Consider the following 24,527-nt stretch of genomic DNA (forward strand, 5'->3'; position numbering starts at 1 on the left):
ATATATATATATATATATATATATAACTTCCATCCAAATATGGTATACGTATACATACATGTGATAGTTGTTTGCCTTTCCCGTCCACTCAATCATCAGAGCATCAGATTCTGCTTAAACACCAAGCAGTGTATATATGTGATGCACTGGAGGAGAAAGGGCCGCAGGACACAATAAAGCTCTGCCTTAGCTAGCTCCTACACTACAGATAGATACTCGATATCCCCGTGCAACTTGCATGTTTAGGGCTAGTTTGAAACCCTTTTTTTTAAAAGATTTCTATTTTTAAAAAAGAAATTGGTTTATTCTCGCTTGAAAAAATAGAAAACTCGGAAAAATGGAATTCTCAAACTAGACTTTATATGATCGAATCACTCGTGTAAATCATCGGCACATCAATTAGTATATCTATACTACTATAAATATATTTTATAATCGGTTGCTTAGAGCGGCTCATGTATGCATGTTGGTTTGCCTCGACAGTTGGACGACCTCTTCCTATACTTAATAACTCGGCGACTTGCATTGCATGGGCATGGCACGCTGTTGCTTGAATAATTCAGTTCAATTCTAAGGCGGCGGCGGCGGCGGAGAAGCATGATGATGATCTGCTACGAGTACTTTGGGCTCGCCGGAGCTGTCGTCCTTTGTCGTCCGGCCGGCGGGTGGCCCGGCCTCGGCGAGCATCTGCACGACATCGGCCATGGTGGGGCGGAGTCCCGGCATGCTGCAGGTGCAGCGCACGGCGACGCGCAGCGCCTGCACCATCTCCTCCTTGTATGGACTCCACGCGAGGCGCTTGTCCAGCGCGTCCGCCTCGGCTCCGGCGCCGGCGGCCACCTTGCCGGAGACCCAGTGCACGATGTCCCTCGTGTCCCCGAACTCCGGCTCGATGGGCTTCCTCCCCGTGGCCAGCTCCATCAGCACCACGCCAAAGCTGTACACGTCGCACTTGGTCGTCGCCTTGGACGAGTAGGCGTACTCTGCATATATCAGAGCCTCAGAGGACTTAACAAATAAAAAAAGGAAACCAAATCACGCATGCATGCAAGCATGTACTCCGATCCGATATCCTACCTGGCGCCAGGTAGCCGTAGGTGCCGGCGATGGTGGTGGTGGAGGCGTCTCGGTCTCGGTCAACGCCACCGCCGCCGCGCGCCTGGAGCACCTTGGCGATGCCGAAGTCTGCTACCTTGGGCTCGAAGTCGGCGTCGAGGAGGATGTTGGAGGACTTGATGTCGCGGTGCACGATGGGGAAGAGGAGGTCGTGGTGGAGGTAGGCGAGCCCCTGCGCGACGCCGAGCGCCACACGGTGCCGCGTCGGCCAGTCCAGCAGCAGGTAGCAGCCGTGGAGCGCCTCCCACAGGTTGCCGTTGGGCATGTACTCGTACACCAGCAGGTTGCAGTCTGCGCCGGAGTAGCAGCAGTAGAGCTTCACGATGTTCTTGTGCCGGATGCTGCCCAGCGTCTCCACCTCCGTGCGGAGCTCGCGGTCGCCGAGCCACCCGCCGCCGCCGCCGTCGCTTGTTGTGCTGTCTCTCGTGTTGGTTGTGTTGGTCATCGCCGCCGCCGCCGCCCAGTCCACCTGCTTGCTGCTCGGCCCACGCAGCAGCCGTTTCGACGACGACAACCACAGCTTCTTCACCGCCACCAGCTCGCCGCTGCTAAGCTCGATCTTGTACACGGTCCCAGAGCCCCCGTGCCCCACGATATTCTTGTCGATCAGCGCCTCCAGGATCTCGTGCTGCTCGAAGCTCAGCTTGTGGAAGCTCCTCACGTCGTACGACGCGCTGGACGCCGGCGACAACGCCAGCGCCCCCTCCTGCTCCGCGCACCGCCGCGCCCGCAGCACCCACCGCCGCGCCAACGCTAGCATCGCCACGGCGCACACCAGAGCGCAGACGCCCACCACCCACACGTTCCTGGCCAGCCCCCGCCGCAGGCTCGGCCGCGGGCAGAGCGGCAGCGCCGGGTCCGTCAGGTTCAGCCGGAACGCCACGCACAGCCCCGGGTTCCCCGCCACGCTCTCCAGCAGGCCCTCCTTGATCAGCTGCAGGGGCACCGGCCCCGACAGGTTGTTGTTGGAGAAGTCCAGCGAGTTGGGCAGCAGCTTGCACAGCGACTCCGGGATCTCGCCGGACAGCGCGTTGTCCGACAGGTTCAGCACGTTCAGCGCCTTGAGCCCGGCGAGCGTCTCCGGGATGGATCCGTTCAGCCTGTTTCCCTGCAGGGACAGCTGGTTCAGCTTCGACAGCAGGCCCACGGACTCCGGGATGGGTCCGGCGATGAGGTTGTCGCTCAGGTCGATCTTCACCAGCCCCGACGCGGCGGCGATCTCCGGAGGGAGCTGTCCGGACATCCGGTTGTTGGACGCGAACAGCGAGGTCAGGTTCGTGGCGCCCGCCACCGTGGCCGCCACGGGCCCGGTGAAGTGGTTGTAGCTGAGGTCGACGATGGAGGCGTGCGGGAGGCCGAAGATGCCCGGCGGCACGTCGCCCTCCAGGTGGTTGTTGCTCACGCGGAACCGGAGCAGCGGCGTGCACTCGGCGTACGCCGGCAGGATGGGCCCCGTCAGGAGGTTGCTCAGCACCAGGATGTACTGGAGCTGGCCGTTGGCGCAGGCGTACGGCGGCAGCGGCCCCGTCAGCTGGTTCTCCGACACCTCGATCACGTTGAGGTCCGAGTACCGGCCGAGGTCGGCGGGGATCTCGCCGGTGAGCTGGTTGCGGTACACGGAGAGGATGCGCAGCTGCGTGGAGTTGCCGAGCACGGCCGGGATGGGGCCCGTGAGACGGTTGGTGTAGATCTGGAGCACGCGCAGGTTGCGCAGCGCGCACAGCGAGTCCGGGATGCCGCCGGTGAGGCGGTTCTCGGAGAGGTCCATGTCGGTGAGCTGCGTGAGGTTGCCGAGCTCGGCGGGGACGCCGCCCTCCAGCTCGTTGTAATAGAGCTCGAGGAACTGCAGGCGCGGGAGGCGCGCCAGCGACTCCGGGATGCGGCCGGTGAGGAAGTTGCCGCTGAGCTCGAGGTCGGTGAGCGACGTCATGTTGCCGAACCACGCGGGGATGCCGCCGCGCATGGACGTGGTGGAGAGGATGAGCACGCGGATGCGCCGCAGCGGCACGAACAGCGACTCGGGCGGCCGCCACACGTCGAAGCCGGGGTTCTCGTTGAGGTTCACCACCTCCAGGCTCGTGACGTTGGCGATGGACGTCGGGAACGCGCCGGTGAAGAGGTTGTTGGAGAGGTCGAGCACCCGAAGCGCGCGCAGCCGGGACAGGTTGGGGGGCACGGCACCCGACACGCCGGAGTAGCTGAGGTTGAGCACCTCCAGGGAGGTGCAGTTGAGCACGCCCAGCGGAAACCCGCCGCGGACATCGTTGTACGCCATCCGAAGCTCCCGGAGCGCGGGGAGCGCCGCGCAGACGCCAGGCGGGAGCCGGCCGACGAGGCGCCACGACGTGACGTCGATGCCCGTGACGTTGCCGGACCGGTCGCAGGCGATGCCGTGGAAGCTGCAGTAGTCCGGCGCCGGCGACATGAAGTCCCACCACCTCGACATGCCAGGCCCCGCGAACTGCTCCTTCATATTGGCGAGATAGGCAGCCTGCGTGTCCAGCTCCAATGCCGCCGCCGCCGCGCCGCCATCGCCGGACGCGAAGAAGATGATGATGATGAGAACGAAGCAGAGCAAGGGTGGAGGTGAACTGCAGAGAGTGGTGGACACCATAGCACCAGCTGACCAGTATGTGTGAGGATGCTTTTCTTGTGCTCGCTCGTACGTGTGTGCAAGCTGCTGTTGAAAGAAACCTTTTGTTGCAAATGGAATTGGAATGGTGAGGAGGAGCTATCAGGAAGGGAGGGAGTAAATAAGTGGAGCGGGAATCTGTGGAGGGAATTGGAATTGCTGAGGGCTTGTTCGCTTTGGAGTGGATTGAGGGGGATTGGAGGGGATTAAATCCCCTCCTATACAAATTTGTGTAGGAGGGGATTTAATCCCCTCCAATCCCTCTCAATCCACTCCAAAGCGAACAAGCCCTGAATGGTGATGGCGATGATATAAACTTTATACTATTTGAGAAGGCTTTTGCAATTACATTTGACAAGCCTTTTGCAATTACATTTGAGTAAGGAGAACAAACAATTCAAAACTTATTTTGTGAATCATCTTCCTCCACGCTAGGCGTTCTATCCATTTCTTGAAGGCGTTCTATCCATTTCTTGAAGGTGTTCTTTACATGTGACATCAAGTAGCTTCTTACTCAAAGTTGAATGAATTTGCTGGACATAGTGATTCTTTCGTAGCTGAAATGTCTCAACACATAAAGATTAAGTTTAGTAAATATTGGGAGGACAAGAATGACCTAAACAACTTACTATTTATTGCCCTTATCTTAGATCCTCGTTACAAGATGACGTATCTTAGCCTTTTCTTTTTTGGGGTATATGGTCCATCAAAGCAAAAGTTGTAGGAAAAATTCAAAACGATATTCGTTATTTATTAATTTGAGTGCTATGTTAAGTGTGCTACAGGTCATAATTACCTCAGTAATTACAATCAACCTCCGCTACATATTACTGTGGATGAGCATGAGCAGAATCCATCCTTATTGCTAGCCTCCCACTTCACTATGCGACTAGAAGAAACTGAGCATGGATAAATATAATTTTGAACTATCCATGTATTTCACAGATAACTGTGAAAAAATACAAATAATTTTGGTCTACTATTGTGGTGGAAATGCAACTCAAACAAGTACCCCATCCTATCTAAAGTTGGCAAAAGGTGTCTTGGCAGTACCTGTCTCTACAGTAGCTTTAGAATCTACATTTAGTTCTAGACTCTAGAGGGAGAATTGTAAATTCCTTTGGCACTTCACTATCTGCTAGCGCGGCTGAAGCTTTAATCTGTCTGCAAAGTTGGATGCTCTCCTTCAGTCGTTATGGATTTGAGAAAACATATAGAGGAAACACAACAGCATTGTACAGTATTTTCGATGGTCACTGTTATTTTTGGTGGTCAGGGCTCGAAAGCCAAAAATAAGCATTTATTTTCGACGGCCACTGACACGGCCACTGAAAATAAATGCTTATTTTCAAAACCGCGCGGCCGACCTTCTTCTTCATTCTTCTCTCTTCTGTTGTCTTCTGGCTATGCCGCCGCACTGTCCCTGCCCTGCCGCGTCGACCGCCCCTGCACAGGCCAACCACGCCGCCAAGCCCGCCCCCACACCGTGCCGCCGTGTTGACCGCCCTCGTCCACGCTGACCGGCCCTGGCGACCTGCCCTGCTGCACAGCCACGACGCCCCACGCCTGACGCGCCGTCCCGCCGCGCCGCCCCTGCTCCCCCCACCAAGAGGTTAAATTTTTTTGCGTATTTTATTCCATATTTTCGGCGGCCGTTATTTTATTACCGTCGGAATTAGTTTATATTTGTAATTGTGTTTGTCTTATTAGTGTGTGTGATTAGTATTATGTTTAGTTCGATTTCATTAATGTATTAGTGGTATATGTGGTTTAGGGATTAGGGGTATATTGTATTTGTGGCATTAATTTCGTATTAATATGTGGTACTATTATATTATTAGTTTTATAATTATATTATATTGGTACGTAGTACAGTTGCATTATTAGTGGTACGTGGTACTTAGTTTGATTTGATTAATAGCATATCATTCTTTATTTTATATATAAGTAATATATAAAAAAATAAACTTATGTTTAGAATAGAAGCCAACAACAACTATTATTTTTAATTACACTAACTAGGAATCGAACTTGAAACCTCTTGTTTCGATACCATATTATGTTACATGCAAGGGCGGACCTATATCGACATGATTGAAAGTACAGTTCACTCATTTCCCTGTTGCAAGTAATAGAGTCTATATTTTTACCATAAGGTTTTGTGCTCATGACAACTTAGATGTCTTTGCTCTAACATCTTGGTACTTATCCTTGTAAGTATATGTCACATCCTAAAATTCTCAAATTTAAGTATGTGAATAGGAATAATAATTAATGCAACGATTTTTTTGCATGATTTTAAAATTTTGCCAAACTTAATTTATTCTACAAGGAATTTAACATAGGAAAAATATTTATTTTTTTCTAAAATTAAATGTGTGTGTGTTGCTTGCTTACTTATGTGTACTCTTGGTGTTTCTTGAGTGTAAAAAGTTTTAAAATGTATTTCTCTATTTAACATGTTCTTCCAAGAATTTACCAGATTTTTTTGATAACTATTATCATTTTTATAAACCTATTTATATTTATTAGAAGGCTTTAAAATCTTTTTATGGTCTCTAAATATTTTATTTGGATTACTCGTGTATGAATAAACCTCTAGGATGTTTCCTAAAATTTTCAAACATCCGAGATACTTTTCAAGGTATAAATATTAAAATAAATTCTATCCCTAGTGTGCGACCCCCTTTCTCCGCATCCAAGCCGAACCGGACCAAAGGCTTATTCTGTAGATCTGTTTTTCCCTAGGGACAGTGTTGTGTGTGGACTCTCAATCACAGCGACTGACGTGTAGGGTCTACTTGTCAGAGTCATCTCCTACCCAGAGTCCTTGGACCAAGTCATCATGATTTTTGGAAGGTCGAATATGAAGACCCCAGAAGTACAAATATGGCCAAGATATTATTGAAATAGAAGAGACAAGTCAGAGTACTAAACAAATAAGACAAAATCCCAACATACAAGTAAGCAGATATAATAGTATTCTAACAGATAAGCAATGTACCCTTTTAATTATAGAGAGTTGGATTCTCATATGATTTGGTTACCTGAATAGATCTATCGTGTAACCACCTCATATTCTCCATTGTAACTGCCTCTTCTTGGATTATAAAGGGTGAGGTGAGGGGGGCATCCTAAAGGCAGACCAGAACATAACAGATCAATAGCTACCCAAACATTGGGTTTATGGTATTATATTATCTTATGACGAGAGTCTGAACTAGCTTAAATCTTGTGCTTCTTTTTGCATTTTACCTTCAATTCTCGATCTCGCGACCTACCCCATAAATTCACCATGCAAAAATCCTCAACAAAGAGATTTTAAGTCCAACCTTCAAAAAGAGTTGGCTATAAAAGGTAAGTTGTGTCCTTGATCACAGTGTTTTGACCAATATAATATTTACTATTATGTTTTCGCCTATGCATTGCACAATTAGGTTAACATGATGGGGTCTATTAAGGATGCATAATCTTGTTTTCCAAATACCTTATATTTACACCAAGTTTACTTATTATTGGGTAGATTTGCTAGTGCTCTACTTAGTTTTTGGGATAATGTTATATATGAAACATTGATCATGATTTATTATTGTTGGCTTATTTATTATGCATAATAAAATCACTTTATTTAATTCGAATGTAGTGCGACAACCTGAGAAAACGATGCAACCACAAGAACTATTATGGCTCCAGTCTTGACTAATTAATTTGTGAAGCTAATTTGGGTTTGCCTACCCAAAAGGGCAAGAGGGGAGGAGTTTCTCAAGTATAGGTACGGTATCGGTCTAATCTACTCTATGGTAGTGTTTTAGACAAGGGATATTTATACCACATCTACATGAAACCTTAGCAGGCTCTCTCATACTAGTGAATCTTTATAAAGGCCTCATAGTGAACCCTTCCTCACCTCCTCGGAAGAGGTGTATGAGAGTCATGACCTCTTGGCAAAATGTAACACAACTTACGGGTAAACATGTACAACCTCTGCAGAGTGTAAAACTGATATATTATCTGTGCTCATGGTCAAAAGCGACTCGAGTCCTCACATGATTAATATATGATAGTAAATTAAATTAGACATACATTTTATTCATTGTGTGTATTCATTTACGATCTCTTATTTCATTGTGATGGTATAAACTTATACTTAGTAATTGCTAATAAAATTTTGATCAACAAAATTAAAATGCTAAATATTCATCCTCAGACTATTCTTTGGTAAGCTTACACCACACTTTTTCTTACACACTTGCTGAGTACAAACCATAAGTGTACTTATTCTTACTGAATTTACTCCTTAGAACAAGGGCAACAAAAAGAGGATATTATGAAGAGTTTGATAAGTTCTAGGCCGTCGTCGCTCCGATCAACTAGCCTATAGAGCATCGTTGTCATTGTTTAGTTCTTTTATTTAGTTATTTTTATAAAGGCATTTTATTTGTATAATAAAGTTTGTGATACTTGTTTCTACACACCAAGTCATCATGTGTAAAATTTGATCCTGCCACGTATATGTGATGCATATGGATTTATCATGAAATTTGGGTGTGACAATATGTCCTTACTCCTATTTTATCCTAGGTATGCCCATAATCCTATTTTATTCCCGGCCCACCCCTAGTTACAGTTCAACTCAAAAGATTATATTGATAGTAAAAGGTAAGCAATTCACACTTATATTGTAACAAGAACTATCACGTAATACCCAAAGTCTAGTTAGATAAAAGGAGAGATAATCAATTATATACAATATGGATTTTCTATTCTTTTATTATTTAGCATATGTGACCCATCATGTCTAAATATTAAAATCAATTAATAAATAAAAAGTATGCATTGTTGAATTAATGTGGGCATGACCCATATTAATATTTAATAATACTTAATACCAAAGGCCTACTTTAATGCTACGGTGTACTAGTACTTTAGTACCACACCAGAAGTTCAAGGGACAATTCAATCAACTTAAATAGGTGGACCATTGGCACATCTATTGAGAAGCTGAGAAACGGATGAAGGACTGCCACACGCATGCGAGCCGCTGGCCGGGCCGTGGCCGTGGCTGTGGTAGATCGGATCTTGGTCCGAATATTCCTTCCTAACAGTTGTGTATTTTGCCTAGAGTGATGACTGTCCATTACTGTCATATGTTAATGGTCGTTTCCTGTGTTATGGCTAGTAATGGATGAGCTGTAATGGCTGTCAGCTAATAACGGATGTCACTGATGGCATCAGGTTCTGGCTGACTGTAACAGTAGCTCTGATGGCGACCATTACTGTTCGTTGCTCTCCATATACATGTGCATATACATGGAGGAGGTGAGGCTACTTCTGGTGTCGACAGCACAGTACGCACGTACAGTCTTAGACGTGTTGCACACAGCCATTCCCGTCCCACCTTTTGTCGGCGTCGTCCGCAGAGCAGGCCTCCGAAATCGCCCTCCGCAAAGCGACACTTGCACGGGTGTGCGGGCGATCAGGTTTTTGGGGAGCGTACTCGTGACTGCTCGCTTCGTCCGCCCGACCAACGATGATCAAGTTCCTCGTCGCTGGCGCCGTTTGAGGGACTGCACTGCGTACATCTGCCTGCATCGACTGCGTACGACTACATCGAACATACACACGAGATGTCTCATGTGAATGGAGGCACGGATGCCTTGAGCATCGGTCCCTCCGGAGGGTACAATCTGTTCTTTGTATTTGTGCATATTTTACTGTTGTTTACTGCTTTTGTGAGTAGTGATACACATATGCACATACATATCGTCACATACATCACAGCGATTTTCTGGATTAAATTAAAACTGAAAATGCCTATTTCTCCAACAATCCAAAAACCTGATCTTAGGCATTTTTCTGTTAGTGGTTTTGCTGCTGCGTTAAAACCAAGTGAACCTTTCGATGGGACATTTTACAAGAGGTGAAGTAGTAAGATGATACTATAGTTGACAGCAATGAACTGCTATCACGCCGCGAAGGAGAAACCCGAACAGGTCACTCCTGAAGAGGAGAGAATGTTCGACGTTGCTGATAACTTGTTTTGAGGCACCGTGATTGGCACTCTTGCCAACAAGTATGTTGATTCTTATCTAACATGGACATCTGCAGAAGAGTTATGGGATGCATTAGATGAGAAGTTCGGTGTTTCTGATGCTGATAGCGAGTTGTACATCATGGAGCAACCGTTTGACTACAAGATGGTTGAGAACAATCATATAGTTGAACAGGCTCATGAAATATAGGCACTGGCTAAGGAACTCGAACAGTCCCATGTGTCTTGCCTGACAAGTTTGTGGCTAGCGGTATTATCGCTAAGCTGCCACCTTCTTGGATGGATTTTGCTACCAATCTAAAACATAAGAGACAAGAGTTTAGCGTGGCTAAGCTTATTGGTTCTCTTGATGTTGAGGAGAGGGCGAGAGCAAAAGACACTCGAGGAAAAGGAGTTGAGACTTCTAGTGCCAATATGGTACAAAAGAAGAACTCCAATGTGTCACATAATAATAAAACGAAGAACAAGCAACAGAATGCCACAAAGCTCAAGCAGGCAGCCTCGTTTAAAAAGAAGAACAAAGGATATGGTTGCTTTGTTTGCGGGCGTACTAATCACTGGGCAAACGCTTGTCGAGACCGCAAATTTAAGCAAGAGAAAGAACTAGCTCAAGAGAAGAAAATAGCAAACATGGTTGTTAGCGAGACCGCAGAAGGAACATCAGGGTATGGTAATCTTTTACCTATTGTTCTTTTAGTGTGTCAATCCCTTGAGTGGTGGGCTGACACTGGTGCTAACATTCATGTGTGTGCTGATATTTCTTTGTTTTCTTTTTATCAGTGCAAAGGGGCTGGAGCCTTGCTAATGGGGAATGGATCACATGTGTGTGTTCTTGGTGTTGGTACAGTCATTCTGAAATTTACTTCGGGAAAGACGGTGCTATTGAAGAACGTGTAGCCTGTCCCCTCCATAAAAAAGAATCTTGTTAGTGGCTCATTGCTATGTCGAGATGGCTATAAACATGTGTTCGAGTCCAATAAATGTATACTATTAAAGTATGGGACATTTGTTGGAAAAGGCTATGACAGTGGAGGCTTGTTCTATTTATCTTTGCATGGTGTGTGTAATAAGTCTATGAACAGTGTGATTTCGAACGAGTCATATATTTGGCATTCACGACTTTGTCACATCAATTTTGCTTGTGTATCATGGTTAGCAAATTTAAATTTAATCCCGAAATTTGATTTAGTCAAAAGTTCTAAGTGCCAGGTGTGCGTGCAATCTAAGCAACCTCGTAAGCCTCATAAGGCTGCGGAGGCGAGGAACTTGGCACCACTAGACTTAATACATTCCGATTTATGTGAGATGAACAAAATATTGACTAAGGGACGCAAACAATATTTTATTACTTTTATCGATGATTCTACTATATTTTGTTATGTATATCTCTTAAAGTCAAAAGACGAAGCTTTGCATTATTTTAAGGCCTACAAAGTTGAAGTGGAAAATCAACTCGAGAGGAAAATTAAATGGTTAAGGTCTGATTGTGGTGGAGAATATTTTTAGGTGATTTTTCTGATTTTTGTGTGGAACATGGTATTATTCATGAGAGGACACCGCCATACTCACCACAATCCAATGGGGTTATTGAGAGAAAGAACCGTACTCTAACTGATTTGGTTAACACCATGTTAGAGACTTCGGGACTATCTAAGGAATGGTGGGGTGAGGCGATCTTGACGGCGTGTCATGTCCTGAATAAAGTTCCCACAAAGAACAAAGAAATCACACCATTCGAGGAACGGGAAAAGAGGAAATTAAATATCTCCTATATACGCACATGGGGTTGTTTGGCTAAAGTGAATGTGCCAATTAACAAAAAGCGCAAATTAGACCGAAAACTGTTGATTGTGTTTTCCTTGAGTATGCTTTTCACAGCATCGGATATAGGTGCTTATTTATAAACTCTGGAGTACCGGACATGTTGGTTGGTACTAATATTGTCACACCCGGGTTTTAGGGGTCCAAAGCCCGGGCGCAAACATAATCACCAGGTGTGCTGGGACCAAGTCTCACACATATGATGAATCATGGCACAGGATCGAATGTCACATCTTTACTACATAACAGGAGTTCTATATAAAATAAATAATTACATTATAAGGAGACAACGGTCCAGCAACCCAAAGTTGACTGGGAGACGACGGCCTAGACCTCTCACGAACTTGTCACAGCATCCTCCAAGCGCCTCATCCTGTGGTACCTGTTCTTGACCTGTGGGGGTGTGTGAGACAGCAAAAGTGAGCTCACATACGTTCATCGCTCAACAAGTTGTGGGGAATAATGTGCATGAACTCGCCAAAGGTGGGAGCTCACGTGAAGTGTAAGGCTTACCAAAGAGGATGGTTAGAGCTGAGCATTGCTTTTAAAGTTGGTCAAAATTTTATTAGCAGTTACTAATTACAAGTAAATACCAACCCAATTAAATAGTAGAACAAAAGTAACAACCTCACATGCGATGCAATACATATGACAAATTGAATTTAGTTCCATAATTTAATCATGTGAGGGTCCGAGCTGCTCATGACCGTGAGCACGGCTAGTATACCAGTTTTACACTCTGCAGAGGTTGCACATCTTTACCCACAAGTCATGTTACCCATCTGCCAAGGGATCGCGACTTCCCATACACCTCTACCGAGGAGGCGAGGCAGGGTAACACTACGAGGCCTTTACAAAGTTCCACTAGCTTCAGAAAACCCACTATAGTTTATAGGAAGCTCCAATGCAGGGTTCTTGCCTGACCGCCATCGCAGCAAAATCAACCAAGGACCTCCCTACACTGACCACTCCCCTACTGCCCTTGCCCCTTTCGGGTAAGGTAGTCCTCCACTAGCTTTCCTAATTAATCAGCCAAGGGCGTCCATAAACCCTTGTGGTAGCACTGTTTTCCCGGGTGGTTCTCCATGTTCCAATTAACATAATGATCTTATCATGAACAGTAAATAACAACTGATAATAAAAGTATAATCATGAATAAAATGTATCTCCATACCCATAACCACATAAAGCAATAGCAGGTACTACCCAAAAAGTGTGGTGGTAATCAAGGTATAAAGATAATCAAACTGGGGTAACCTATTGGATCCCATCAAAATTAACCTATGCAGATCATTATGATTAATCAGAACATGGCTGGGTAAAAAGAAGTGATCAAGGGCACAACTTGCCTGGGACTTGAGATTCCAGGTACCAGGATGATCTTCAGATTCTCGTAACCTCACTGCTAGTCGTAGCAATACAAACAAACATGTATAGGCAAAATTAACATTACACTAAACATAAGAACAAACTACATAATAATAATCTACGCGTTGCTACGAGATCGGGAGAACAAGAATTACTAAATTCGGAGTTACGGTTAGCAAGTTATGAATTTCTGAAGGTTTTATATGTTTTGTACAAGATTAAATAGGATACAAATTTTATTGTGATATTCATGTCAAAACAGTGGCACTAAATTATAAACAATAATATTACAAAATTATAGGAATTGTAATGGATTAATTTGAACTTAGTATGAATTTTCTATGAATTATACAAGTTTCTAGCATTTATTCTCTCATTAAAATCATTTTCTATTTACTTTCTGGATTTTCTAATTCTCTGGGCTGGACGTCAAAACCAGAGAAACACAGGGTTTAATCTATAAGATTTCCTAGACTCAGTTCTACCCACGGTGGACGGCGGGTTATTTATAATAAAGGGTAGGGGTTCTTTTGCAATTGTCCCTGGCCGAAGGGGTAACTTCCAATCTAAGCCGCCCGATCCTATACCTACGGCCCAGATTAGATCATAAATCGAGCGAACCGGTACGCAACGTGGCCCCTCGGATCTAGATCTGACGGTCCCGATTTAATGAATCCCAGAGTGATGACCATCATTCGATCCCGATCGGACGGTTCTTGTTACTCCTATCCGAAACGCTACGCAGTCACCAAATCCGGCCATCAAAAGGAGATCCAATGGTCGGGCGATCGTCTCCCAACTCCAGGCTGTTTCGACGTCGGCGTCGCACAGGGGCGCGGCGCCGCCATTGCCGACATCCAGAACCCACGGTTCTAGCGCCCCAAACACAACCCAACGGAGTGCAACGCCAACACCAAAAGCAATTGATCAGGGCACAATGGATACTCACTGGTATTTGGGGCGTGACGCGGCTAGTCGACGGCGAGCAGCGTATCCGCGGTGAAGTTCGACTACGGCGTGAAATTCCTAGGCCACCCGAGGTGCACGACTCAAATTGAGGGCGCAACCAGCTACTTCGGCCACCGACGCACACTACTGACCGCGCTCAGAGGCTGGCAGGCAAGCACCGACGAGTTTCCCCGGCGGCGGCGATTTTCTGCTAGTTCTGCGCTCGGTGCTCACGAGAACAGTGGGGTTTGAGGGGAGGAATAGGATCCAGCTTGGAGGAGATGAGTTTGCCCTTTATGCACAGCGGAAGATTTTGCCCCCCGGTCAATCCCCCCCATCACGGACTCGGCGAATCGAACGGACTCCGGTGGACTCGGCTGGCTACAACAAACTCCTAAACGCAAGGGGAAGGAGACGCACCTGACGACCGGGTCCCGCTGCCAGTGTCAACCAGCGGACGCAGGTGCGCACCAGAGTCACCGTCCGAACGGGCCCACCCGTCGGCGCACTCCAGTGAGGCATGAGCCTGGCCGTGCGGTATAACAGGGCAGTGGCCGGTTATGGAAATAGGAGTGGGCTTGAGGGAAAAGTTTGGGCCCAATTAAGCTCCTTCTTCTTTTCTTTTCTTCTTTTTTTTATTATTTTGTTTCTCCATTATTTCACACATCCAAATTTAAATCATTATTTAAATTCAAACTTGTGACAACTTTTATCCTTAGATTTCATGGCCCATAAAAAGTTTCAAATTTGGAGATTATTTATACTTTATATCCTTTCTCTCTTTCTTTCTCTTATTTTAAATTCTTGAATTCCCCTTTTGAATCTTAAATTCTAGTTTGGACTTTAGTATACTTCACTGTTGGAGACTTGTTCTCAAGTGCTAAGAGTTAAGAACAAGGCAACACAGAAAATGTTAATCGTTATAGTCCTTCGTCCTCCGAAGCATTATTTCCCTTAGGATATAATGATTTACGGACGAAGGTTATGAAGGACTTACCTTCATAAAATCATTAAACAATGACGAAGGTGAAAATGTAAAAGATATAAAAGACAATATGAACGATTATATATTATTATCAGGCATGAATAGAAATATTATTGAATTACAAGTGTACCTTTAATCGAGAGAGGATGAGAATACAAGCGTGACGCGAAAAGTGAATGCCCAGTCAGCGTGAACAGTACGGGGATACTGTTCACCTATTTATAGGCACGGGACACAGCCCTTACAAAATTACATACATGCCCTTTACATTTGATAATAATTCTGTAGTAGTCTATCGAGGTCTGAATAGCCTTTTCATCTTTAAGTCGGTTCCACTCTTTGTTGTCACGCCGAAGCTTTCCTGCTCGCACCTTCGGCTCTGTATCAACCTTCGTATTATTCCGGTCTACAGCAATGCCGACTTTAGTCCGAAGATACCTGTTTACACATTGTACTCCAGAAATACTGTTAAATCCTGTTTTTGAGGACCTTCGGATGCCGAAGGTCCCCAACAGTAGCCCCTCGCAATATTAATTTGTTTATAATAACGAATTCAGATTGCGACCTGGACGAAGGCTTTACGCCGAAGGTCCGAAAAAACACCTTCCCTTTGCTAGAATAGCAACAATCACTGACAAGCGGGGTCTCTGAATTTTCAACGCTCTTGGCGTATAAATACGGGCATACCGCAAACTCATTTGACACGCTTTCTGGCCAACCACTCCCGCTCACTCAATTTTTAGCTCTTGTGCACTGTGATTTGCTAAGCTTTTAGCTTTGAAGCTTCGGATTTGAAAACAGTTTTTTAGTGTTTCCGAAGATGTCCGAGGATAAGAAGACTGTTGCTGAGACGAAGCTGAGCCTCGACGAAGAGAAAAACTTGGGGTTTCTTATAGCGATGTCGAAGACCAACACGGAAAAGATTACCAAGGAGATTCTGGAAGGTTTGTCCGAAGATACTGGTGACAGCGACAGCTATGATGTGGACAGTGGTGGCGAGGACTCTGAAGATCGTCCATGGCGACCAAGTCATTCAGTTTATGGTAAATCAACTATCAAAGAGAATCATCTTGTCAACATGAGAGGGAGGTATTTCCGGGATTTGTCCATTGTGAGGGCCGACGAAGGGGAAAAAACTTGCCCACACCCTGAAGAAAATGAGGTCGTAGTGTACCGAAGCTTTTTGAAAGCTGGACTGCGATTTCCTTTGAGCAGCTTCGTTGTGGAGGTACTGAAAATATTCGAAGTCTATCTCCATCAACTTACCCCCGAGGCAATTATAAGGCTAAATATCTTCGTGTGGGCCGTGAGAAGCCAAGGTCTGAAACCTGACGCAAAAAGCTTCTGCAATATACATGAATTATCATATGAAACAAAACCTTGGGGTAAGGAACAATATCACAACAATTTTGGCTGCTACAGTTTTGTTTCTCGGTCCGGGTCAAGCTGCCCTGTGCCAACCTTTCAGAAGAGATGGCCTGGAGACTGGATGACAGAATGGTTCTATGTGAAGAATGATCTGACAATACGAGAAGATATCAAGGGTATAATCATGCGCCCTATTTGGCAAAGCTTCGGCCTTCGGAGGCCGAAGGTTGAAATGAATGAAGCTGCCGAAGAATGCCAGAGGGCCTTCGGCGCAGTGTGCTCTTTCATTGGAACAAGAGACTTAGTTCAAGAGCATATTGCCTTCAGGGTATGGCCACTTGCGGAGAAATGGGAAATGCCACAAGAAACCGTAAAAGAAACCGACGAAGGTGGACTTATCAGGTTAAAGTACACTTTTAAATTTGGAGATAAATTCGTTGAGCCAGATGATGACTGGTTGAAAAGTATTGAAAATTTAAGCGATGAACTGCTTGGGGCTTATTCGAAGGCCGAAGATACTGCAATGTCAGCAGCCTTCGGAGGCCGAAAAAAGAAAAGGCTGAATCGGGTATTTGATGCCATCGGGTTTGTCTACCCTGACTATTGTTATCCCGTTCGAAGGCAGAAGAGAAAAAACACAATCTCTGCAAAAGAAGAAGCTGAAACTGCTCCTAGCGAGCCAGAACCGAAAAGGAAGAAGATAAAGGTCCTTACGCATCGGCCGCGTTATATTGAACCAGCTTCGGTGCCTGAGTTTGCCGGAGAAACTCCTTCGGCCACCGAAGCTGAACAACCAACCGGGCCAACTGTGCTGCCAGAAGTCGCAGAAACGGCCGAAGTGCCAAAAAAGACAAAATTAGAGCAATCAAAGATTTTGTTGCCAGAAACGAAAGAGAAGGCCGAAGCGCCATCCACAAAAAAAATGAAAAAGGTAAAGGAAGCAACTGAGGGCTCCAAAACATCGGAAGTTTTGAGTCCTGCAGCAATCATTGAGACAGCAAAAAATGAAAAAGTGCCAGCCGTCACTCCGAAAAGAAAGAGAATGGCTAATGTACTAGATGTGCTGGAAACGATCAGGTCTTCAAGCACACCTCCGAAGAAGGCTGCTGTCAGTCCTGAAACAACAGTTGAAACTTCTGTTTCCAAAACTCCAGAGCAAGAGACTGAAGCCGAAGCTGGGCCCTCAGAGCCCGCAAAGATAAAACCCTTGGAAAGTGAGACAGAAAAAATAACAAAGCCAACTCTCGTTGAAGAAACCGGTGTTATTGCCCCCGAAGCATCCTCCAAAATTCGTGATTATATTTTTCGTCATGCTTCGGGGAAAAAATTATCAGAAAAAGAGGAACAAGAGGCCCAGCACTATGCCCAAAAATTGAAATATCCAAAGGGGGCGTTGATATTTAATGGCAGTGGAGAAGAAGATTTCTTGTATTGTCTTCCCGACAGCAAGGAGATTTCTGTCTGCCGGGAGATGAGCAGGAGCTTCGGATTCCCAACTTTAGAAGACGGACTTTCGGTGCTGTCAAAGAACGATCTGGCTGACAGCCTAGCTTACAATAGCTTAAAGGTGCGACAAATGAAATTCTTGTATTTTTTCAAAATTTTTCGTTTGTTTAAACCTGTTGACACAGACATATTCCTCTTTGCAGGGCCTGATACTCAGCAATGCCCTCAGGGCGCAGAAAGATGCTGAGGATGAAGGATGTACTATAGCCCTGAGCAACCTTCGTTCCGAAGTAATTGAACTGAGGAACGAAGGTCTCGAAAAAGATAAAATATTATACTCATTGATAAATAAAATAAAGGAAGACGAAGCTGCTTTTAAAAGTCAAGCTGAAGTTCAGAAACGCGAAATTGAAGACCTTCGGAAACAACTGGCCAGAGCCAAGGAAGAACGCATACTTGAAGAAACAAAACGTGAACTCAGCGATCAATGGGCAGATCACCTAGAAGTGACTGTTGAAGAGCTTCGTTCGTCCAAAAAGAGATGCTACAACAAATCTATAGATTGTGTTAAGAAATTAAAGGCTAGCTTTGCCAAGGTTGGAGCGTTCTCAAGCGAGGAAAACTTTTCGAGAGGCAATCCCGAAGGTGTTATCGAATGGATTGGCCACGAAGCTGAAGCCTTCGAAGAAATTTTAAATAGCCGAGGAGATATATGTGCCTTCTCTGGCGCCAGAGGGATTGCCACCATCTTAGAGAAGAAGGGCTGTGAACATATAAAAATTTTAGCACAGTCTGAAGCTGCCTTGTCCTTTGAAGATACAAGAGATCCTTCGGCCGAAGCTAGCATAATTGGTGGAAAGTTTTTTACCGATATCTGGGATAATGGTGGCCGAGAAATGGCCGGAGAAATTATTCGAAGAAGTGAAAAGGGGATTCATGATGCTAGAGAAGTAGCTGAGGTTGCTGAAAAGAGCGCAGGGGCCGAAGGTCAATTAGGTATTAAATAATGGTTTTTATCGTGTTGTAATCTTAGGCTTTAAAATTTGTTTGCGATTTGTAATAGCAATGTAGCCGTGTCCTGTCCTTCCTCAGATCCTACTGAAGTATCTCCGGGTGCTCGGCCTAAGGGTGACGATGAGATTAAAAAGATGGCTGAAGCTATTATGGATGAAGTTGTCGATCGACTGTTGAACGAAGCTGCAGAAGTGGTACTTAGGGAAGACTAAATGCTATTGTAAAAACATTTTAAATGTAGCATGTGTAATATCTTGTAATCCTGTATGTAATATATTTGTTTTATTTTTCTTTATGGTTCAATTCTTTATGATGCATGAAACTTTACATACGTACCGTTTTTGAGTCTTTGGCGAAAAAACACCTTCCCTTCTTTTCATGCTTCGTGAAGAAGAATTACCATTTATCACAACAATATCCGAAGTATCCTGAAAAATGTTGAAGCTTCGTAGAAACATTCTTCAAGGCTATACTTCAGAGATCAATATTGTTTCTCCTTGTGACTTGGCATGATTTGCCCCTTTTTCAAAGCGTTTTCCCGAAGATTGATATCATATTTCTTTCTTATGCCACATGCAGTATGATGTATGATGCTTATGTTATGCAAAGATGATGTGATGATGTTATGCTATGTAAGGTGATATTCCGGAGATACACGCATATCTGCGCGATAAAACACATAATCTTTTTGTAAATCAGCGTTAACTTTTCGCTATAAGCTCTGCATTCCCTTAGGAACGTCTTTGGAGCTTCTTCGCCTTTTACTTAGGCGGTATCAGCGTTGACTTTTCGCTGTAAGCTCTGCATTCCCTTAGGAACGTCTTTGGAGCTTCTTCGCCTTTTACTTAGGCGGTATCAGCGTTGACTTTTCGCTGTAAGCTCTGCATTCCCTTAGGAACGACTTTTTGTGACTTCGTCAAACTTACTCTGCGTTCCTTGGAACGACTTTTTGTTGCTTCGAAGAATTTTTTCGATAATTCGAAGGTCGTCTTTATTATGACAAATCCTTAAACTTCAACAACTGAAGCCTGTGAAGAAAATATATTTTCCTTGTGGGAACTATTTTCATGAAATCTAAACAATGTCCTTTATTACACAAAAAATAGAACTGAATGAAAAAGATTACTATCAAGGTAGGATATTTGTCAATAGATGTGCTTTGATTCTGGCACAGTGCTGTTGACCGTGCGAGCTTCGGACTGTTCTCTGAAGTCCCTTTGATGCGGAGCATATTGGCTCCCTTCTGGCTGCTGGCCTTGTTGCAACGGAGGTGGAGGCTGTTGCCAGGAAGCTTGAGGCTGACTCGCCGAAGCAGCGGAGACTGCAGGATGGTTGCCCACATATTCTGGGATGTAGGGCGAATGATACGAAGCTGTATGCATGACCTGCTTCGGCTGGGCTTGTTGTGCTGCTGCTTCAGCTATTTCCTTTTGCTTCTGAATAGTAACATGGCACATCCTGGTAGTATGGCCTTTGTTCTCACCGCAGAATAAGCAAAAGATTCTTCTCGGTTGATCGCCAAATCTTCCTCCGAAGCCCCTGGCGCCTCTGCCTCTTGGAGCTGGTGGTCGGAAGGAGCTTTGCTGTTGTCCAGAAGTCTGTGAGGAGCATTGTGGCCTTTGCTGTTGGCTTCCTCTGTCATCATTTTGTGTAGAATTGTGAATTGATCTCACATGCCTCGGGTAAAACCTCCCTCCGAAGCCCCTGGTCATTTCAGAAAACCTGAAAGCCTCCTCCCTTCTTTGGCGAAAATCATTGTCGGCCCGAATGTATTCATCCATTTTCTGGAGAAGCTTCTCCAAAGTTTGAGGAGGCTTCCTGGCGAAGTACTGAGCTGACGGACCCGGCCGAAGCCCCTTGATCATGGCCTCGATGACAATTTCATTGGGCACCGTTGGTGCCTGTGCCCTTAAACGCAAGAACCTTCGGACATATGCCTGAAGGTATTCTTCGTGATCCTGAGTGCACTGGAACAGAGCCTGAGCAGTGACCGGCTTCGTCTGAAATCCTTGAAAGCTGGTTAACAACAAATCCTTCAGCTTCTGCCATGAAGTGATCGTTCCTGGTCGAAGGGAGGAATACCAGGTTTGAGCAACACTTCTGACAGCCATAACGAAAGATTTGGCCATGACTGAAGCATTGCCACCATACGAAGACACTGTTGCTTCGTAGCTCATCAAAAACTGCTTCGGGTCTGAGTGGCCATCGAATACGGGGAGCTGAGGCGGCTTGTAGGACGGGGGCCAAGGTGTAGCCTGCAGCTCAGCGGACAGAGGAGAAGCATCATCAAAAACAAAATTCCCATGATGGAAATTGTCATACCAGTCATCTTCGTTGGGAAAACCCTCCTGATGAAGGTCTTGATGCTGAGGCCTTCGGTGTTGCTCATCCTGAGCAAGATGACGAACTTCTTCAGAGGCTTCGTCTATCTGCCTCTGCAGTTCAGCTAGCCTGGCCATCTTTTCCTTCTTGCGTTGAACCTGCTGCTGAAGGATTTCCAGATTTTGAATCTCCTGATCTAGATCATCCTCCGGAGGTGTTGGACTGGTAGCCTTCCTCTTCTGGCTTCGTGCCTCTCTAAGAGAAAGGACGTCTTGATTGGGGTCCAGCGGCTGCAGCGTGCCAGCCCCTGCTGCTAAAGCCTTCTTCGGCGGCATGACGAAGGTGATGCTTGCCGAAGGTGTTGAAAAGCTCAAGAAATGGAAGTGAGTTCACCGGAGGTGGGCGCCAATGTTGGAGACTTGTTCTCAAGTGCTAAGAGTTAAGAACAAGGCAACACAGAAAATGTTAATCGTTATAGTCCTTCGTCCTCCGAAGCATTATTTCCCTTAGGATATAATGATTTACGGACGAAGGTTATGAAGGACTTACCTTCATAAAATCATTAAACAATGACGAAGGTGAAAATGTAAAAGATATAAAAGACAATATGAACGATTATATATTATTATCAGGCATGAATAGAAATATTATTGAATTACAAGTGTACCTTTAATCGAGAGAGGATGAGAATACAAGCGTGACGCGAAAAGTGAATGCCCAGTCAGCGTGAACAGTACGGGGATACTGTTCACCTATTTATAGGCACGGGACACAGCCCTTACAAAATTACATACATGTCCTTTACATTTGATAATAATTCTGTAGTAGTCTATCGAGGTCTGAATAGCCTTTTCATCTTTAAGTCGGTTCCACTCTTTGTTGTCACGCCGAAGCTTTCCTGCTCGCACCTTCGGCTCTGTATCAACCTTCGTATTATTCCGGTCTACAGCAATGCCGACTTTAGTCCGAAGATACCTGTTTACACATTGTACTCCAGAAATACTGTTAAATCTTGTTTTTGAGGACCTTCGGATGCCGAAGGTCCCCAACATCCTTGTGGTCGTGGGTTCGAGCCCCACGGTGGGCGCCAATGTTGGAGACTTGTTCTCAAGTGCTAAGAGTTAAGAACAAGGCAACACAGAAAATGTTAATCGTTATAGTCCTTCGTCCTCTGAAGCATTATTTCCCTTAGGATATAATGATTTACGGACGAAGGTTATGAAGGACTTACCTTCATAAAATCATTAAACAATGACGAAGGTGAAAATGTAAAAGATATAAAAGACAATATGAACGATTATATATTATTATCAGGCATGAATAGAAATATTATTGAATTACAAGTGTACCTTTAATCGAGAGAGGATGAGAATACAAGCGTGACGCGAAAAGTGAATGCCCAGTCAGCGTGAACAGTACGGGGATACTGTTCACCTATTTATAGGCACGGGACACAGCCCTTACAAAATTACATACATGCCCTTTACATTTGATAATAATTCTGTAGTAGTCTATCGAGGTCTGAATAGCCTTTTCATCTTTAAGTCGGTTCCACTCTTTGTTGTCACGCCGAAGCTTTCCTGCTCGCACCTTCGGCTCTGTATCAACCTTCGTATTATTCCGGTCTACAGCAATGCCGACTTTAGTCCGAAGATACCTGTTTACACATTGTACTCCAGAAATACTGTTAAATCCTGTTTTTGAGGACCTTCGGATGCCGAAGGTCCCCAACATTCACATTATTCCATGTTGTCACAAAATGCATACAAAGTAAAATTCCAGCATGATGCACAATTTTAATGGCATATATTCTTTTATTAATTATTTGCTTTTGAATATGGTGTTCACATGGAATGGTGCATAAAGGTTAAACCCACATAAGGAGAAATTGTTTCTCTATTGGTATTATTTCTAGCAAATTACAAAGTGGGTGTTACAAATCCTACCCCCCTTAAAAATAATCTCGTCCTCGAGATTTGCAAGAAAAGGGATACGATAAGTTTAGTCTAGAATTTTAGTTTCCCATTTGGTTTTGGGAATCAAAGTTTTGTTTAAAGTTATATATATATATATATATGAATATGTATGTCTAGTCATTTATTATGTCAGGTGAGGTACGGTTATGGAAAGTATAGGTTTTGGCAAGGAAGAGTATAATAAGGAAAGGCTTCATCCAGAAATGTGCATCTTGATCCCGCTGGCGATTCAACTTGATCTTTGAAGACTTGAGTTGATGCTTATCCTTCTTTGATGTGGTTGGTCTTCTTTGGTCTTTCTTCTTGGAGTCGGTATCCGAGTTAAGGGTAGATGGGAAAGGACATATTGTTAGGATAGTCGGGGTACACGAGGTAGGTAGGTTTGAGCAGAGTTTTACTTTGCTTTTGGAACAAATGGGTTAGGCAACCTATGATGTAGGTTAGGTTATTGTTTACGGACGAGTTAGCCCAAGGTATTAATTTAGGGTAAGATATGTTTATAGAACTAGGGCCTAATTTTTGCCGCCAACATTATCTAACTTATTTAAGTAACTCAATTTGGATTAGGTCATGGTTGTTATTCTAGAGTGGGATAAATATGCTAATTAGGGAAAGATGAATCCAAAAGGATAAGGTAGAATCCTTTGAGGTCAGTTAGATCTATTAGGATGACATAAGATCTTTTCAAGATAAGACGATTATCTTTTAAGATAAGATGGACATATGAGTGTAGGATAGAATCTTTCAAGATGAGATGGATATTATTAGGCTAGATACTTTAATGAGAGATAATTTAGTTTGTCTAGTTATTTTGATGAGCAATTTTTTTTCTATATGTATATGCAAATGTAATTGTGGACATTACTCCACAACCCACCATACTCAATCAAAGATCCAAATCAGACAAGAGTCATAAGAACAAGCATTCAAGCATATAGATACAAAAAAAATAATAGTTTTGTTTTTGTTCCTATGAGTAGGTCTCATATTCCTAAAAGTCACTTTAGGTACGGGATTTCAATGTGTGAAATCCACATTTGTCTTTAGAAGGAAAAGGTAAGAATAATCAGAGTAAAGCGGAAATAGATGAGAGAAGATTAAGATAAGTTTAGAAAAGAATTAGAGTAGCAAAGGTAAGTAGGTAATGGTTGTCCAGTTCTATCTAGGTTTCGTCCTACAGTCAACATTCCTCTGATACCTCTTCTGTCACACCCGGGTTTTAGGGGTCCAAAGCCTGGGCGCAAACATAATCACCACGTGTGCTGGGACCAAGTCTCACACATATGATGAATCATGGCACAAGATCGAATGTCACATCTTTACTACATAACAGGAGTTCTATATAAAATAAATAATTACATTATAAGGAGACAACGATCCAGCAACCCAAAGTTGACTGGGAGACGACGGCCTAGACCTCTCACGAACTTGTCACAGCATCCTCCAAGCGCCTCATCCTGTGGTACCTGTTCTTGACCT

The 24,527-nt window shown here is 44.6% G+C and overlaps 1 protein-coding gene across 1 annotated transcript; it reads right to left on the reverse strand.

The window, feature by feature from the left end:
- Window positions 1-318: 318 nt before the first annotated feature.
- LOC103650299 (receptor protein-tyrosine kinase CEPR1) lies at window positions 319-3,835 on the reverse strand. Its single transcript, XM_008675904.3, has 2 exons — window positions 1,078-3,835; window positions 319-983 (listed from the first exon to the last, which is right to left on the reverse strand). Exons 1-2 carry the CDS (start codon window positions 3,728-3,730, stop codon window positions 571-573), a joined length of 3,066 nt encoding a protein of 1,021 aa, XP_008674126.1. The 5' UTR covers window positions 3,731-3,835; the 3' UTR covers window positions 319-570.
- Window positions 3,836-24,527: the final 20,692 nt, after the last annotated feature.

This window comes from Zea mays, chromosome 3 (genome assembly GCF_902167145.1).
Source record: "Zea mays cultivar B73 chromosome 3, Zm-B73-REFERENCE-NAM-5.0, whole genome shotgun sequence".
NCBI classification, from domain to species: Eukaryota; Viridiplantae; Streptophyta; class Magnoliopsida; order Poales; family Poaceae; genus Zea; species Zea mays.